At 42.4% G+C, this 17,273-nt stretch overlaps 1 protein-coding gene across 13 annotated transcripts in view; it reads left to right on the top strand.

Moving 5' to 3' along the window:
* Positions 1-17,273, top strand: part of wnk1b (WNK lysine deficient protein kinase 1b) — a 62,297-nt gene that overhangs the window by 25,568 nt on the left and 19,456 nt on the right. For 12 of the 13 annotated variants that reach the window (XM_057324733.1, XM_057324735.1, XM_057324737.1 and 9 more), the window contains exons 3-10: positions 2,090-2,262; positions 4,483-4,703; positions 6,153-6,310; positions 9,610-9,698; positions 10,871-11,090; positions 11,172-11,472; positions 11,546-11,730; positions 15,561-16,835. In XM_057324733.1, the coding sequence (XP_057180716.1) occupies positions 2,090-2,262; positions 4,483-4,703; positions 6,153-6,310; positions 9,610-9,698; positions 10,871-11,090; positions 11,172-11,472; positions 11,546-11,730; positions 15,561-16,835 (2,622 nt within the window). The remainder of the gene's footprint in view (positions 1-2,089; positions 2,263-4,482; positions 4,704-6,152; positions 6,311-9,609; positions 9,699-10,870; positions 11,091-11,171; positions 11,473-11,545; positions 11,731-15,560; positions 16,836-17,273) is intronic. The other variant, XM_057324746.1, reaches the window with a different exon arrangement.

The raw sequence follows: 17,273 nt of genomic DNA on the forward strand, positions 1-17,273 counted from the left end.
TGTGAAAGTAAGCAATCAATGGGCTTTTTTATTTTTTCTCTTTCCCCAGACTAAAATAAATGCTATCAAAAGCTGCAATCCCCTGCATGCTGCAGAAGACATCTTTCTTTCTCCCAAGTTATCAGACGTTGATTTTTTTTACAGACATTTTTGAAATGTCAGTGCAATTCATACAGTAATGCAATGCAGGTACGTGCTCTTTCGTGGGCAAACTAAAATCTATTTCTGCAGTTTTCTATTTCAAGTCAGTTACAGTCATGGCAAAGCAACAGTTTGAAGAGAATCCTGCTGAGCAATTTAAGTTAAACTGTCAAAATGTTTATGTATATAAAATGTGTATATATAGGATAGTAGAGGCAGACAGGAGCATGAGGGCGAGAGAAGTGGTGTAGGATCGGGACATGACCCGGGTCGGGCTCGAACCTGAGACCCGTGAGCCAACAGCTCATACATGTCTGGAGCGCTAAACAATGAGCTAAAGCTCCAACAAACTGTCAACATTTTAAAGCTAAAAACCTGAACAATAGCAAGTCGGCTTCAATGTAACTTTATTGCACTCAAGTAGTGAGATGATCAATTTAATTGACGTTTCCATTTTTAAGCATTATTGTATTGAATATTACACTTCTGATCAGAGAATCTGATCTGCCTTTGTATTCTGGGATGTAGATATCCAAATTAGATGTTGTTTTTCTCACTCTGATAGGGTATTCCCATCACATTTTCTTTCATCTCCCATAGCACTCATCCCAGTCAATACCATTTACTCTCTCTTTATTCTCTCTCTCTCTCCCCCCCTCTCTCTCTCTCTCCCCCCCTCTCTCTCTCTCTCTCTCTCTCTCTCTCTCTCTCTCTCTCCCCATCTCTCTCTCTCTCTCTCTCTCACTCTCTCTCTCTCCCTCCCCCCTCTTCTCTCCCCTCTCTTCTCCCTCTCTCCTCTCCCCCCCCCCTCCTCCCTCCCTCCCCCCCTCCTCCTCTCTCTCCCCCCTCCCGCCCCCCTCTCTCTCTCTCTCTCTCTCTCTCTCTCTCTCTCTCTCTCTCTCTCTCTCTCTCTCTCTCTCTCTCTGCTTCTCTGCTATCCTTTGGGATTACTGGTACTTAATGGTTTGCAGATGCCTGCTGCTAGTACAGTTTTTGGTGCATTTGTAAAATTAACGATTGACTGCATTAGTGAAGCAATAGAATGCAACTGTCAGCATTCTGGAACAGCAGCACATCAGTGACCAGACAGAGAAACTGATATCTGATCTAGTTGCAGTTAGCCTGCGAATCGATAGATGTGCACATACACAGAACCGTAGCTTTTATAAGATGCACATAGCAGGTTTGCAGGGCTGTAGAAAGTAAACCTCAGAAAAGTGCCTGTTTTTCATAACTGTCGGATGCTGTGGCAATCATAATGGTTATTAATGATCAGGCTTGTGCACACTGTTTAAACACTTGCACACTTGCTCCGTCTGGCCGGAGAGGAAATGACGTCGGCGCGCTCTGACTCGCATAACTAACACTGGATACCCTCACGAGCGTGGAGGTGCGTTCAATTCAACAACCCTCTCGTCCTGACGAAATTCTGATTGGACAGGTCACGTCCCCAGGGTAGAATATCAGAGGAATTTTTTGGCTGGGTTAGACAGTGGGGGAGATGATGTAGTGTCGTTTTTCATGGCCAGTCATGCTGAACCAGTTGCAAGGGGATTTTTCTATTCTTTTGCTGCATTTGTGTGTGTGGTCTTAACTAGGATTTAGCACAGGATAAGGGGACCACTCTGTTTAAAGTAGATGAGTCCTCTTCTGTCCTTTCTGCTTTGTCTATGGGTGTTCTTTGCCGGAGCTCTGACAGGAATCTGGAATCGGATTACATTATTTAAGTTGAGTGGATCCACTCCGATTCCCTCATGAGCCACTGTGGTTTTACATGAAGTCATTACGGCTAATTTAAATCACATTTGTAACGCTTATCCCACGCTAACTCCTGAGTTTAATCAGTGTTGCACCTATTAAAATCCAATAAATCACTGTGAAATTCCATCAATTTCAGTTCGTTTACACAGGGCAGGCGACTAAAAGTGTTTTCCATTCTCGTTCGCAGGATCGAAAGCTGTCTAAATCGGAACGGCAGAGGTTTAAAGAAGAGGCCGGCATGTTGAAAGGGCTGCAGCACCCAAACATCGTGCGTTTCTACGACTCGTGGGAGTCGCCTTCCAAAGGTCGCAAGTGCATCGTGCTGGTGACAGAACTCATGACATCAGGAACGCTAAAAACGTGAGTATATCGGCCTTAGGCTTGTACTCTATTGCATTGTTGTTTGCATTACGTGGCATCCTGGAATACTTGATTTTGATGGGTCAGTTACTAGGTCAGTTTGGAAACAATTGACATGGTGTTACACATGTAATTATTTTGTCAAAATGCTTGAAATCACATTTGTATTGTTGTCTCGACAGCAACTATTGAATGTATTATTTGTAGCCGGTCTGTTATGTAAAATGCAACCCGTATTTTTTTGCTTTTATGTCTGTGCAGTTCAGAGCATTAGCTGTGAATATTGTGTTCAGCAGATTGAAATGCAACAACAAGACCCTCTTTTCAGACATGCTTTTCAGCAGCCTCATGTCCATTACCATCAGCAGACAGGGGGCGTGATTATCTGTTACAAAACACAAAGTCACAATAGAGCGATTGAGACAGAAGTGGTACCAGAGTGATCGATGGGAAGAGTGGCTTGTCACCTCCATATGAGACATGCAGTATTGGTCCAGCCCACCAACCAGATGCTGGAGTTACTGTGAGAAGACCACACGCTGGATCAGCAGCCCCCTCCTGTGGATGTTCACACACACACACACATATCTTATTAGATAAATGTCATATAAGATGTGTTTGTTAATAAATCTGGGTTAGATCGGCATGCCAGCAATGTGTGGGACTTTGTTTAATCCATCAGGATAGGTGTTTTGTACCAAAATTGTTTCACCAGTTAATATTATTTACTTATGCTGGGTTCTCTCTGATTACTGATGTAAAAAAGTAAAGTTTCAGTGGCTTTACGTATTTAACATGCGTTTTTATGTTACATTGACTAACCTCAGTACTTAAGGTGGGGTATAGAGTTACCGTCATCTCTCAAGCTTAAACTTGATGCTATTTTTCAGGTACAGAACAGTTTAACTTGTTCAGCAAGATTCTTCAAACTGTTGCTCCCCCATGACCCAACAAACAGTTTACGCTAATACATGCATGTTTCTAAGTGCAAAGGCATATAATGTTTAGTTTTGCAGTACTTGAGGTGTTTGCGTTTCTGTGCACGTGTTTTGGACCTCACGCTTTGTCGATGGCCAAGGACAGAATACTTTAAATAGCACTTTTCATGTCATTGAAAAAGTGGAGAACAGGCAATTGGGCCCTCTTGGAGCCATTGGGTGTGTTGAGTGATGAGACAATTTTGCACTTTGTTGCTCTCTGTACAGTATATCGCTCCGGGACTTGCCCTTGGCTCCTTTCCCACCTGCCAATCACCTGCCAGGAACCATCAAAACACCGTGTTACCTCACCAGCCATATCCCGTTGGGCAAAGTGCTGCTTCCAGGGCATTCTTATTAAGCAAACTATGGATGTTTACATAAAAAAGGGCTTTGTCATTCATTTCCAAAACCAGTTATATTTGAACCCTGCCTATGGATGTTTTTCTTGATGAGCAAAGTTAATTCAACCGCTTTAATGTGTTAATATTGTGGATGCGGAAAATGTGTCAATCTTTTTTGCACGAGTAGTGGAAATGCAAGACATTCAGCAAATTTCACTTCTGTGTGCGTACCTGTAACGTCCACCTTTGTAAACAGATGTTTTTTTAAGGCTTGCATTGTGTGTGTGTGTTTTTTCTTTCAGACAAACAGGTTGGTTGGCTTAGAGAAGCATTGCACCAGATTGAAATTGATGTCACATTTTCAGACAGAGTCAATTTTGCTTCTTTGCTGTTAGCGTAACACTGTACAAGGTCAATGTTTTTTGTTCCATGCGGGTTTGTGCCCATCTCCTCCAGTGCATTATGGGATAATAGGTACCCGGCTACCCCTGTTGTGTTGCCTGAACTGTGTAGATTGTTGTAATGAGGATTACAAGGATAAAGCCTAGCTATGGCTCGGCTCCAAAAGATTTGATTAGGGCAAGCTAATCTAATGAAAGTGCTGCGGTAGACTGCCATCATCACATGCTGTCATCTCACTTATCCCGGCCTTCCTGCGAGTTGTTGAGATGAAAATGCAGTGTCATTTAAAGCACAAAAATCATTGGATGTAGTTAACTATTTCTCTCTGATGGTAAATGTGGACTTGCCTTTTATTGAGAGGTTGAGTAAAAGTTTTTTTTTCTATAACAGGACCTCCAGACCAGAGAATGCTACTGGTTTTGTTTTTACCCTAAAGAAATAGTTTTGGTTGATTGGTTTACCAATCTGGTAATCTTCTCTAATCTTTTTGTGCTCAGGTATCTCAAGCGCTTCAAGGTGATGAAGATAAAAGTATTGCGGAGCTGGTGCCGACAGATCTTAAAGGGCCTCCACTTCCTACACACCAGGGCGCCTCCCATCATCCACCGGGACCTTAAATGTGACAACATCTTCATCACCGGCCCCACTGGATCTGTTAAGATTGGGGATCTGGGCTTGGCCACCCTCAAGCGCTCTTCATTTGCTAAAAGTGTCATAGGTACGACAGCGCTACTGACTCTTCTATTTCTCTCCCCACCTCCCAAGTATTTATAACTAAATGTGTTTCATGTCATTGCTTGTCTTGTTCGATGAGGTGTCAAGTTGATATGGGAAGGCGGGGCTTGGGAAATGTACTTTGCAATCAGTTATGATGAAATATGTAAGGCATGCTGTAGCTCTGAGCTACACGGTTCACCTTAGACCACAGATTTCCAGGCAACCAAGGGATTTGGTTTTATTAAAGGGTGGAGACGTGGGAAAGCCAAAGGGCATTCGTATAAACTGGGGGAACACCTTTAGATCCTGCTGTTTCCCACCTGAAGCCAGTAATTGCAACGAGTAACGTCTAATTGGCCTGTAAATGCAAACACGAAAACGGTGCCTAACATTTCGTTTGTTGGTCAGACATGGGGACTTTCACAAACAGAATTACCCTTCGGTTTGGAACCTGTGGTGTATAATTATTAAAAGCCTAGAGATTCTATTGCTGCCAGTAATGTCTAACATATTTTTCCAAAGGTTTTCCATCAGATTTTCCCCCTCCTTTATTTCAGAAGGTTTAGATATTGTGCTACATTTATTTCTGGATCCCTTCTCTTTCCATTTATTGTTTTAGTTTTTATCCCTGGTTTTGAGAATTGTTTCCCTTAAACTGTAGGGCTATATTCTCAACTGTAGGGCTGGTCTCACCCCACTGTATGGATTATTTAATGTCCTGCAGTTCAAACAGTAAGTATGCTAAAAATGGCTCACGAGTAAGTGGTAAGTCAACAAGCAACCTACCACAAAAACGGAAATAATTCAAATACGAATCAATATTTTAACGTGTTTTTCTCTGCGAGGCCTTTGAACGCAAGCTAGTGCACAACACGCTAGCTATGGGCTTGCTCTGTGCTTTTAACCTGCTTAACCTTCTCTCATTACAGGCTGGTAGAAAGGTGAGTCTGTCATGTGTTTTCCACAACTGTGTTGTTGACATGGGTCAAGTTCCATAGCTAGTCGCTGCCATCTCATTTTAGGTGTCGGTGGCACGACCGTGTTGTCAAGATAAACATGGTTTCGAAAAGCCCATCGCTGTCACCTCTTAAAGTTGGCTGTACTTCACTAACACGTGAATCCGACTTGAATCAACTTCCTGTTTGCAGTAACTGCTTTGTGCACTAGTCCGACCAACCTCAATAAACCCACCTAAAGGCCTTGCAAAGAAAAACTGTGGAATCTTTCACTGCGAAATAACTGAGGCCAGTTTTCCCCCTTCCCCTTTTTTTTTGTTTTATTTTTTTCCCCTCTTCTCCATATCTTTTGCTCCCCCTCTTTTCTCCTCTCAGGGACGTTACGGAGCAACAGCCCGGTTCTCCTCTTCCTCTCTCTCTTCCTCTCCCCGGCCCTGCTGGGGTGAGTACAGATCTCAGGCTGTGAGAGTTCTGAATGGTTCTTTTGATTTAAGGTACCCCTGAGTTCATGGCGCCTGAGATGTACGAGGAAAAGTACGACGAATCGGTGGACGTGTACGCCTTCGGGATGTGCATGTTGGAGATGGCGACCTCTGAGTACCCTTACTCCGAGTGTCAGAACCCCGCTCAAATCTATCGCCGGGTCACCAGCGTGAGTATCCTCGCACGTCTCATCACTTTCTCTCCGAACCTTTTTCTCGCCCCGCAATCTGTCTGCGGGGGACTTTGGATCTCTGTCTGCTGTAATCTTCACCAGCTCTCATTTCTGTCATTACACCCACTCAAGCTTCTGCTTATGAAATGATTCAATAAAAGAAGCTTGTTCTCTGCGCACACTAAAACCTGCCCGCTGCTGGAGGCATCTCACTATGTATAAGATATAAGCTAGCGGTGGGCGCTACGATCATGACAACGGTATAAATCAATTGTATATATCAACATATCAGCAAATGAATGTTGTTATGCCACATTTTTTTAATGACCTAATGGATTAAATTCTTGTATTTACAAAAAAGTGAGGGTTTGATTCAAACTTTTTAAACCTTCAACGTAGACATTGTGAGCTATTGCCAGCCCTTTATTTTCTTTTTTTATTTAGCAATGGATAGAGGCAAACCTAAAGGTAAGACAACAAATAAAAAGCTTTGCTAATAGAAAGAAGTTTATTTGATTGAATCAGTCATTACTGATATCAGCTTGTGTTCACTTTTCCACAAAGTCACAGCCTCGATCCCAACAATTGCTTGCTCCGTCTTAAATGTTCTGGTTTAATTTCACGTCTGAGATTTATTTATTACTGAGCTTGTTTAAGCCATTGTGATGTAATCATCATTAAAGGATATTTATAGATTGACAATGCCTCGGTCGGAGAACACTTTCACTGCATGACGCTGAGGGTCCATGCGAGTCCAAGACCATTGTGTTGCTTCGCTTTAAAAATGTTATTCTGTCCCCTTATAGATGGCCTTTAATATGATTGGCAGAGAGGAAGAAGAGGGGAGGGGCAGCCTTGAGTTTGTTTGTTTTCCTTCAGGTCAATGGGACGATCATATGATACTGGAGGTTGAAAATCTGATCAGTAGTTTGCCAGTAGATAACGTATTTTAACCTATTTAAATAAAACTTGATTTAGGAATAAAACAATAGTCACTTCGATGCTTAATCCTAAAACAATACGAATTGTATTTATGTCTCGCAACCAAATTTTTTGTCTAAATTTTAATTTGGCATTCTTTTAAAGTTGTGTATAAGAATGATCTGCTACTAATTTTAGTTTGCAAATAAAAAGGCATACTCTGGAGTGTTTAAGTCTATAAAGTAGAATAGCATTGTTTGCCTTTCTCAGCATTTCTGGCAGGTGGAAAGTAGCTGTATTGGTTATCCTATTCCACCTGTTGGCTTAAGAAAGTGCAAAGCACGTCCTAGATTTCGCCTTTTGGCCCTATTCACCCGTCAGGAATACTGAAGGCTGTTTAATCTCTTGAAATCCAATCGCTCGGTTCTCTGAAAGAAGCAATTGAAGATTGCAATCGGAGAGAGTTTTTAGCCCCGCAAACAGCTGTGTGACTGCTTTTCTCCCTTTCAGCCTCTGTGTAAACAGAGCTTTCATTACGACAAAACCATTCTGATTTCTTCTCTCTTATCAAGGCATGCAGTTTCTAACGTGAAAGTTTCAACCTGACAGTTTTACTGAAGTCACTGGCAGGCATCGTACTGTAATGCAGATGTTTTCTTTTTTATTATTGGGTAATTCAACTAAAGAGTTCAGAGATGCAGCCAGAGTAAACAACGTTACAGAGTTTCACAGTGTTCCTGTCTATTTATTAGACAATTTGTTTAACATGAATAGTGATGTCAGATATTTGGAGTTGTTTTTGGCGTGAATGTTTGTTGATGCTGTTGTGATGGCACTGCGCTTTTCCATATCTAAAAGCTAACCTTTTTTAGTGATGAACTAAGTGATAAACTGTTTTGAAGGAGCTTACGAACTAAAAATGTGATAAAAGTCAGTATTGGTGCTTTTTCCAGCCAAAGCATTGCTACAGTATGGCCTAGTAAGAAACCATCCACCATAGCAACACCCTAACAGCCCGTTTTAATAAAAAGGGGTGAAAATATAATGTCATGCTTTTGCTGTTGGGGAAAACCTTTAAAGATGCAATTACGGCATTTTACCACAAAGAGAATTCAAGCAGTCAGTAATATTCTTTAGTATGCATAAGCATGGGAACACTTATCGCTTATGAAGTTGAACAGAGCAAAAGTTTAAGATTACTTTTGTTCCCTTTTAACATCCACCCCCAGCTGTTCCAAGAGCCCTCCTCTCTTTGCTTTGTTAAAATACGTTATGATTGCTTCTAATTTTCCGCTTTTGTTAACTTGCACAAGAGCAGGGAACAGCATGTATCTGGCTTTCGGGGGACCCATTTACTCTGAGCATTAGCAACAGGCTTTTTAAATCACCTTGTTATCGGAATACTTTGACTTTCCCGCTTGATTCGATTAGATGCTTCGTCATTCTTAATTTTGTTTGGCACTGGAATTTGAGGTAGGGCTGCAGACTTATAAGGAGGCGATGCCATGGTTTGGTGAATAGTCTAAGCAGATCTCTTTGTGAGGCATCTAGTGTTCCAGAATTTGCTTGTAAGTTTGTTTTGTTTTTGTCTCGGGCGGATGCTTTGACTCTTTTAATGCTCTTTTATCTTTTTGATGATTTAAAAGGGTCATTTCTGTTTTCACGATATTACTTTATCTTCATGTTTTTGTGTTAGTTGATTTGTAGGATGTTGGTTTTGTCGCATGGTGGAGTTGTGTTCTGTGTTTAATCTGATGGACATCAAGTGTCTGTTTTGTTTGCTAAACAGATTTTTTATTGTGAATGACAGTGAACAGAATTTTAACTAATCGCTTAATCCTGGTCCTTTTTGCATGTAGTTTTAAAGGAACGATGTTAATATTGATGAATTTTATGACATTTTTGTGCTAAATGAATGATACCTTATACCAATGATACAAATCATTTATTTTGTTTATCAGATGTATTGTATTTCTTCTCTAAGCGGTCAATAATGGGTTAAAAAAATCTTGAATTAGCCGAGCCATATTTACAGACCAGAATACCAGAGATTTTTTCCAACTTGGGACAGAAGTTGATCACCAAGTGACCACCCAAAATACCTTAGCAACAAGATGGCAACGCCGCTAACATACTCAGAACATTACGTCTTAGCAACTGGATAGCGATGTTTTAGGTGCCAACTAGAACCTTTGCATCACGCCAGCTGCTTCTGCACAGGCAAGCGCCCCTTGCATTTTCCTCACAAAACAAGTGTATCATTTACCATGTGTAGTTTTGTTGAATCCCTGGAGAGCTGCAAAGACGGGTTGCGTTTTCTTACACGTTAAAAATGACATGTTGATTTAACGCTCCATTGTGTTTTTATTCTGCAGGGAGTTAAGCCTGGCAGCTTTGACAAGGTAGCCATTCCAGAGGTGAAAGAGATCATCGAGGGATGTATTCAGCAAAACAAAGATGAAAGGTGAGGTGGTGCCTCCTGCACGCTCTCACACGCACACATCCACGCGGCGTTCGTAGAACTCATTCATCAGGTCATACCTCAGTTCTCGGAGGCAGTCGGCGTGCAGCTGCACACAGAGGCGTTGAACTCGTGCTGACGTGAGGGTGTATCGGGGGCTCCGGGTGGCCGGTGCGCTGTGGGAAATGTGCACAGTAGCAGCAGATAAGCTTATTTCGCACAGTGTTTTGGAACAATTCCAGTAACCGGCACTAAATGAATCGGCTGTAATCTCACTTGACTAGTAGTAAAATCTCTGTAGTCAAATTTCATTGCAGCGCAGTGAAAACAGAAGTTCCTACACGCCAAGGTCTAAACCCCTCAAGATTCTGAAAAATGTACATTTTAACTAGTCTTCTTAATACTGACCTTGCAACGCATGAAGTGTATTTTAAGACAGAATGTGGGGAAAAATCTGTAACTTCATTAATCGTGTCATCAGCCCTTTATGCTTATCTCTTATGCCCTGTGTTTTGCTTGGGCACATAAAAAAAATGTAATGGAAAATGGCAAACGGTGTGTCAACAGCAAGATGAGACGATGTCTGATGTTCCGCTGATGAAGCACTGGAAAAGCTGATGTCTACTGTATCAAGCTACTCATCAATGCGTGAATCCTGCATTGCAAAACCTGGAGGTCGGCATGCAAGATCTCACTTTTTTCCAGAATTATGAAAGAGCTGAACAAGATTTGTTTTGTGAAAACATATTTTTTCACTCATGTTCCTCATGTAACATGAGTGACATGGATTAGCATTTTTACATGCAAATGGTTCCTGTGCATATTTAAGTTATAAAATCTTATTTATAGTTTATGTTGTACTGTACAGTCTTAGGAGCTTATCGAACTTGACTCATTGGGACAGAGCCCTGAGACTGGAACCCCATTAAATATAATTTTCGTAATCGGATGGTTAAATTGAAAATCGGTATTTTGAATTGTGGCTCAACCCTTTAGTCCATTTTGAATCGATCCTTTTCACAGACTTATTATTCCGTCTTGAAGAACTCCAGAATTCTAGCATGCTTCTCTGAATTATTCTGTATTCCTCTAATTATGTAATTATGTTTGGTTGTCATTATTTAATATCTCTAGTCTTGTTTACTTGTACTAAAATTGCTTTTCTTCCCTGACAGATATGCTATCAAGGATCTTTTGAACCATGCCTTCTTCCAGGAGGAGACAGGAGTACGAGTTGAGCTGGCCGAGGAGGACGACGGTGAGGTGATCGCCATCAAGCTCTGGCTGCGCATCGAAGACGTCAAGAAACTAAAAGGCAAATACAAAGAAAACGAAGCCATCGAGTTTTCCTTCGACCTCAGCAAGGATGTTCCAGAAGATGTGGCTCAGGAAATGGTGGGTTGGTTTTATGAGCTGCAGGTTGCGCACATAGGCGTCTTTTATTTCTTTACCTTTTGTAACAATGTCACTACACAGGTTGAGTCGGGCTACGTTTGTGAGGGCGACCACAAAACCATGGCCAAGGCCATCAGGGATCGCGTGGCCCTGATCAACCGCAAGCGAGAGCAACGACAGCAAGTACGAGCCGAACAAGAGAAACGCAAACGGGAGGAAGAGCAGAAGCAGATTTCCAGCGAGTCTTTGAAGAACACACCAACCTCTCACGGTACTCAGAGTCAGTGCGGAACCCAGCCTCCCACTCCAGGTCTTATTCAACCTGATTGCGAGGAACTTGAGGCAGAACAGCAGCTTCAGTACTCACAAAGTGGAATGGCCTGTAAGGGTAATCCCAAACTCATCGACCCATCAGTCTTTTCCTGCTTATTTCTAAGCCTGGTCTCTTTTCCCAGCTGCTGATGGGACGCTTGACAGTGGTCAGGGTTCATCTGTGTTCTCAGACGCTTACCTGAGCCAGGTCAACATGTCGTATGGTTCTCCTGCAACGTCCCAACAACCCCAGGTGCCCGGACAGGGCCCCTTGCCCCCCGTCTCTCAGGCTCCCCAGCAGCACACCCCGTACCCCCAGCAACCCATGGTAAGTCATTTCAGCAGACGTATGTTCGTTGTAAAGAAACGTAAATATTCACACACCACTCCACTTTTGGCAGCTGTACGCCTACTGGCATATTCCTCAATTAATCAATTACAACTTCCCAGAAGCAGTTTTACAGCCAAAACCGTGATCAGTGCACTGAAGATTCAACCGCTCAAATATGTTAAAGCACAGAAAGCAGCTGCGTTTATATTCTCTGTAGACTGAAGAAAGGTTAAAATGGGATTTGTAAAGTCTACACAAATTACATTCGCATTTACGCTCTTGGCAGATCTTTTATCCAATGTGACTCACAGTGCAAAAGCGTTTTTATCCGTTTTTACTAGCGTGTTCCCTAATGGCTGGAATACACTACAAGACTTAAAATTGGAACAGATTTTTTTTAAACTAGACATCATACACTTTTCACGACTTTTTGAAAGTTTCAGATAGAAACACACTAACTGATCAAATCTTCAGACTGGCACAGACTTTCTGCAACAAGTCCAGACTGAAAATCTGAGCAAAAGTCTTGTAGTGTATTTTAGCCTTAAGATTCAAACCAATGACCGTGAGGTTACTAGCGCCATGCTACACAAGCTGAGCTACAGAAATAGTCTTTGCACTGTTTAACTAAGTCTAGCGCACAATATAAGACAGAACCACACCTTCCTGTCAAGTATGCAAAAAAAATCGAAGTAGTAATCAAAGACACAGACTTGTCTAAAATGCAGCAAAACAACGTTGTTTTTAACATCGTTAAGAATCAACAAATGCGTTGCTATGTGCACGAGTTCATTTGAGAACAGATTTTTGGCAGCTGCCCTCTGGCAGGAGAATGATCGGATAATTGACTAATCTAGTCTGTCTTAAGTTGTGTAATGCGCGTATTATGACATCGACAACACAACATGAAGTTGCAGGTCTTTCATTTGCACAACAATATAATCTTATGTTTGACAATAAAGAAGCCCTTCCGTTAAATATCATTGTCATTCACGTAGTTAATATATGTTTATCCCATCATGGTACTTCCTGTGCACGAGCTGTTGTATTCAATAGATTTTACACACAATAGCCATGATATTGTAACATACTGAATGAAAGAATGTGGACTGAATTGATGTTTGACTTTTGAATTGTTGTGGTTGCATGAATTGTCTTTTATATGAAACTGAATGTAGTTTTTTATGAGACACTAAATGAATGATGCATGAGAAAAGGAAATCAAAGCCATAACCTCTACTCACTAAACGGGTTCGATTCTTTTCAAACATCCTGATCTCTTTGTTCATTCTGGTTTTCTCTCTCGAGTATATTCCAGATTCCCACATGCCTTGAGCTGGTGCTCCCTCTTCATCACATTTTTGCTTATTTGCATTTGACTTGTTTTTTTATTCCTATGTTTCTTTTAAGACAGTGAAACGTACTGTAGCAGTGTTTCATGCTGTGCAGACTGGCAGGCCTTCATCACTTTCTGTTTCTTTTGAGTCTTTCTCGCAAGCTTTTCTGACTCATTCATTTTTAATTGGTTTGCATTTTGCAATTACATTAAATGACTTCAGGGACAAATTCAAATTCACTCTAGTTATTTCCTTAAACTCAAATAAGGCTTTAAAAACTGGTTTAATGATGCATGAGAAGTTAAAACTTGGATGATTCCTCAAGTCTGCACAGCACCAATATCTTTTTTATTATTATTTGTTTTTTTATACCACATGATATTTGTTGTCATATTTGATCTTTTATGTTCATATTTTGTCATAAAACATCTCAGTGGATGGAGATCCTGTGATGCTTTTATGGACTTTCCTAACCTCAACTGTATCCGTTATTTATCCGTTTTAGATTGTTAGTGCTGCTGTTGTGAGTCTGACAATGACAGTAGATTTGATCTCAGTAGCATCATTGCAGTCACCTATACCCACATATACCCACATTTGTCTGGAAATTAACACACAGTTTCTTTGTAACATGTAACCTGATCTCAGATCAGGTTTGATGAGCAATACTTTAAGCTGCTACTGTGATTCATGAGTTCTTGGTATTGTATTACATGCAGTCTTATCATAGCATAAATAGATATGTTACCTGATAAAGTATTGTCATCCATAGGTCATCAATTCAACCATGTTTATTGTTTTCATCTGACTTAACAATAGACTTCATGGTAGATTATATCAACATTTGATCTTTGTAGATCAGATTCGGTGTGTCATTTTGTGCTCGAAGCCTCAGAATTCTCTTTTGAGCTTTATTGTGTGTTTTTTTTAATTCTGTATGTTGGTATTTGTCTTGTCTTGTTTTCTTATAGTTTGCTTTTTTAGCTTTTGTGTCATTTATGTTCCATTGAGGTTAATAGTCGATTCCCCTCTGTGCCTCCAGCCTCCTCCACCTCCCCCACGTCGTCGTAGCATGTCTGTTTGCGTGCCCTGCTTTTCTACCACCCCTCTGTTGTGCCCTCCCAAGCCACCTTCCACACCTCCTCCAATCACATCAGCCCCTCTCTCGCCCCGACTGGGGAGGCCAGATGGGGAGACGTTCGCGGACAGACTGTCCAAAGCGCTGGAGAGCGTCCTGCCCCTTCACTCGGCCCCGCCCCGCCGACGCGCCAGTCTCCCAGCAATCTTTGCCAGTCCTGTATGTTAGTGTTTCCCAGTGAACCAGGATTCCCCTGCTGAACATGATCTAGGGTATAAACCAGGCATCTGTAAAGAACATTTTTGAAGTGCTATGAACAGTTTGGAAGGGGCGAGGTACATAATCAAACTGAATTGTGGCCAGAAATATTTTTTGAATTAAAACCCCACAGGTGTTTCCTAATGTGCCTAATTACACGGCTCTGATTGGCCAGTCGCGACATTCCAAGGGTTGTTATTTTCAGGTAACAACTGCTCAAAACTAATAACACCCTGTAACCCGGATGCTGCAAATCATTTTGAGAGGGGCAGTTTAATATAACACAAAAATGAATTATAAATATGTCTTTATGACATTATATTTACAAATGATTAGGCCAATTTGACTGTTCGTGACGTTTGAATGTCGTTTCTTACTTTAAAACCAAAACTAAACGGCTTTTCCTCGCGGAAGGTCTGCATTCGGTAAAAATGAGCTAATAAAATATTTCAATTTCACATTTTATGTCCTCCGCTTCGCGTCGGGTCCTGATCACACTGTTTGGGCTTATTTCTGCGATAACAACTGGCTGCCTGTACATTATCCCTTACTTAAGTCATTCCCTTAGAAATGTTAGTTTTAAGCTAGGTAATGTCATTTCAAATATTAGCTGTTGTGTAACGCAACATGAGGATAAGTAGATTTCTCTTTTTGTGAGTCAAAGGTTCAGGTTGAAACAATAATGAACCATTATGCTAATGCTATGGTGGGTCACAAATCTTGAGAATAGATGGGCTAACCACAGTCCTGATGGAATGAAGACAGACAGATACATATATTAAAACCTCTTTTGGATACTTGTGTTACCCTGGTTCATTCAGCTGGAGCCCTGTGTTCACATTAAATACAGATTTAGAAGAACTACAGTTGTAAAAATGGTTCTTAGGCCCTTCAGCCTGTGACACATCTGTATTTAATCGTGAATCTGTCCCTATCATGTTTTTACACTTCTTTTTGTTAAACATTTAGCATATTTTAAGCATCTTTTGACTTATTCTTTTGTCATTGAGGCAGTTTTACCTTTGAGATGAATATTGTCTGTTTTTCACCTGTTATCTCTTTACATCTTTCTCTCTTTCTGTTTTTTTCTTGCTTTGTGAACTTGTGCTGTTTCCTTTGCCTCACAAAGATGCTATATGTTATTGTCACTGCAGCCGCAGTCAGTGAGTCAGCCCTACGGCGGAGGAGGCTCAGGTCTGGTTGAGCCCCCGCACTTTTTCCCCACCATCCCAGAGCGGCCCGTGTCTTTCTCGCCTCCGCCGTCTTGCCCACCCAAAGGTTTCAACGTGCAGCGTCGCAAGAGCACCTCCATCCTGGAGGCCCACACGCGACACTTCCAGCCCGCCTACCACCGTAGCTACGGCAGCAGCTTGCACCCGTTCTCCGGCATGGAGGCCATGGGTGCCGGCGTTGATCCTTCTCTGTTCGTGATGCAAGGAATGGCGGCTCAAAGGCTGGCCGAGCCACTGCACCTGCCACCCCCTACAGAATCCATCTACGGATACAAGGATGTTAGAGCCGAGCAAGAGAAAGCCGTCCGGAGGTTGAGTCTTAATCAGGCTGCGTTAATGGAACACTTGGAAGCCATGTCGTATGGTGGCTACCCGATGACGGCTCATCAGTTGAGCCACATCGCTTTCCATCAGCAGATGCAGGCGGCGGCTGCTGCCGCCAGCTTGGCCTACGAGGCTCCGCCTCAACCTGGGACAGCTTACCTGCACCCTCACGTGCAAAACCACATGCGTTTGACCCAGAGCCCAGTCCCGCAACTGCCTCCCATGAGCTTGTCAAGCTCTTTGTCTGTGGGACAGCCAACTGGGGCAGTTGGTGCTGGTGATCCTGTCTATCAACCTCACACGTTTCCTCATTCAGCGCCGCCTGTGTTGGCACATACTGCCGAACCCTTTGAATTCCACATGCACAACCTTCAGGCAGACCCCGCCATGCTGGCCTCCAGACTCTACCGAGCCCGCCGCGGCTCCATGGACCTTAACCTTGAGGAAGCGGCCAGCAGTGCGGGCGTGTGCGGTCGCTTGCAGCCCGTCACTGAAGAACTATACAGCTACATCAGCCCAGAACTCCCTCTTCCCCCTGGTAACCTGCTTCTACACGGCCCGAAAGATCACAGCCCTGAGCCATCAAGCGACTCAATGACCTCCTCTGATGCTGGTGAGTTCCACTCACCTCCCCCTCATCCATTGTACCAAGGTCAAGAGTCCTCCGGCGCTCAGTCTATCCCTCAGACTTTGTATTACAAAACGGAGGGAGGGAGCAACGTCAGCGACGGACACCCACCCAGTCAGCCGACGTTTCTGTACGTCCCATCCTCCGAATCGTCGGGTCTCCCGTCCTTGCACATGAGTGCCTGGGGCCGGCAAACCACCCTTCAACCGAACCTCGCATACCACGAGGCTGCCCTGTCTCATCTGGTACCTAAAATTACTCGTTCCCGTCTGCCTTTCCCTAGCACTCCCTGTCTTTCTCTCAGTTACCTGATTTTTGTCCCGTGGTTGTGGTTTTAACCCTCTCCAGCCATATCATAGGGCTAAGAAGTGTGTTCAGGAGGTATACTGAGCTGTATATGCATAAACCTGCTTTTTAAATCCCCTTCAATTTATTGTCATTTTATTTCCAATTTTTTTTATTTTAGGTGTGTTTTGTAAGTATTATTTTGTGTGTATGTTCATACTGTATAGTGCTGTACTGTATATGGTACCTGTGTGTTTGTGCAGATATGACGTATAACTTTATATCTGAACATTGCATACAAATCTGAAGTCATGGTTGCCTCTTACCAATTTTTTTATGCACGTTGACCAAAATGTAACAGTTTTTGTGTTTGTACTATCAGATTTTTAAAAGATGCT

Source organism: Triplophysa rosa, linkage group LG24, assembly GCF_024868665.1.
Source record: "Triplophysa rosa linkage group LG24, Trosa_1v2, whole genome shotgun sequence".
In the NCBI taxonomy this organism is placed as follows: Eukaryota; Metazoa; Chordata; class Actinopteri; order Cypriniformes; family Nemacheilidae; genus Triplophysa; species Triplophysa rosa.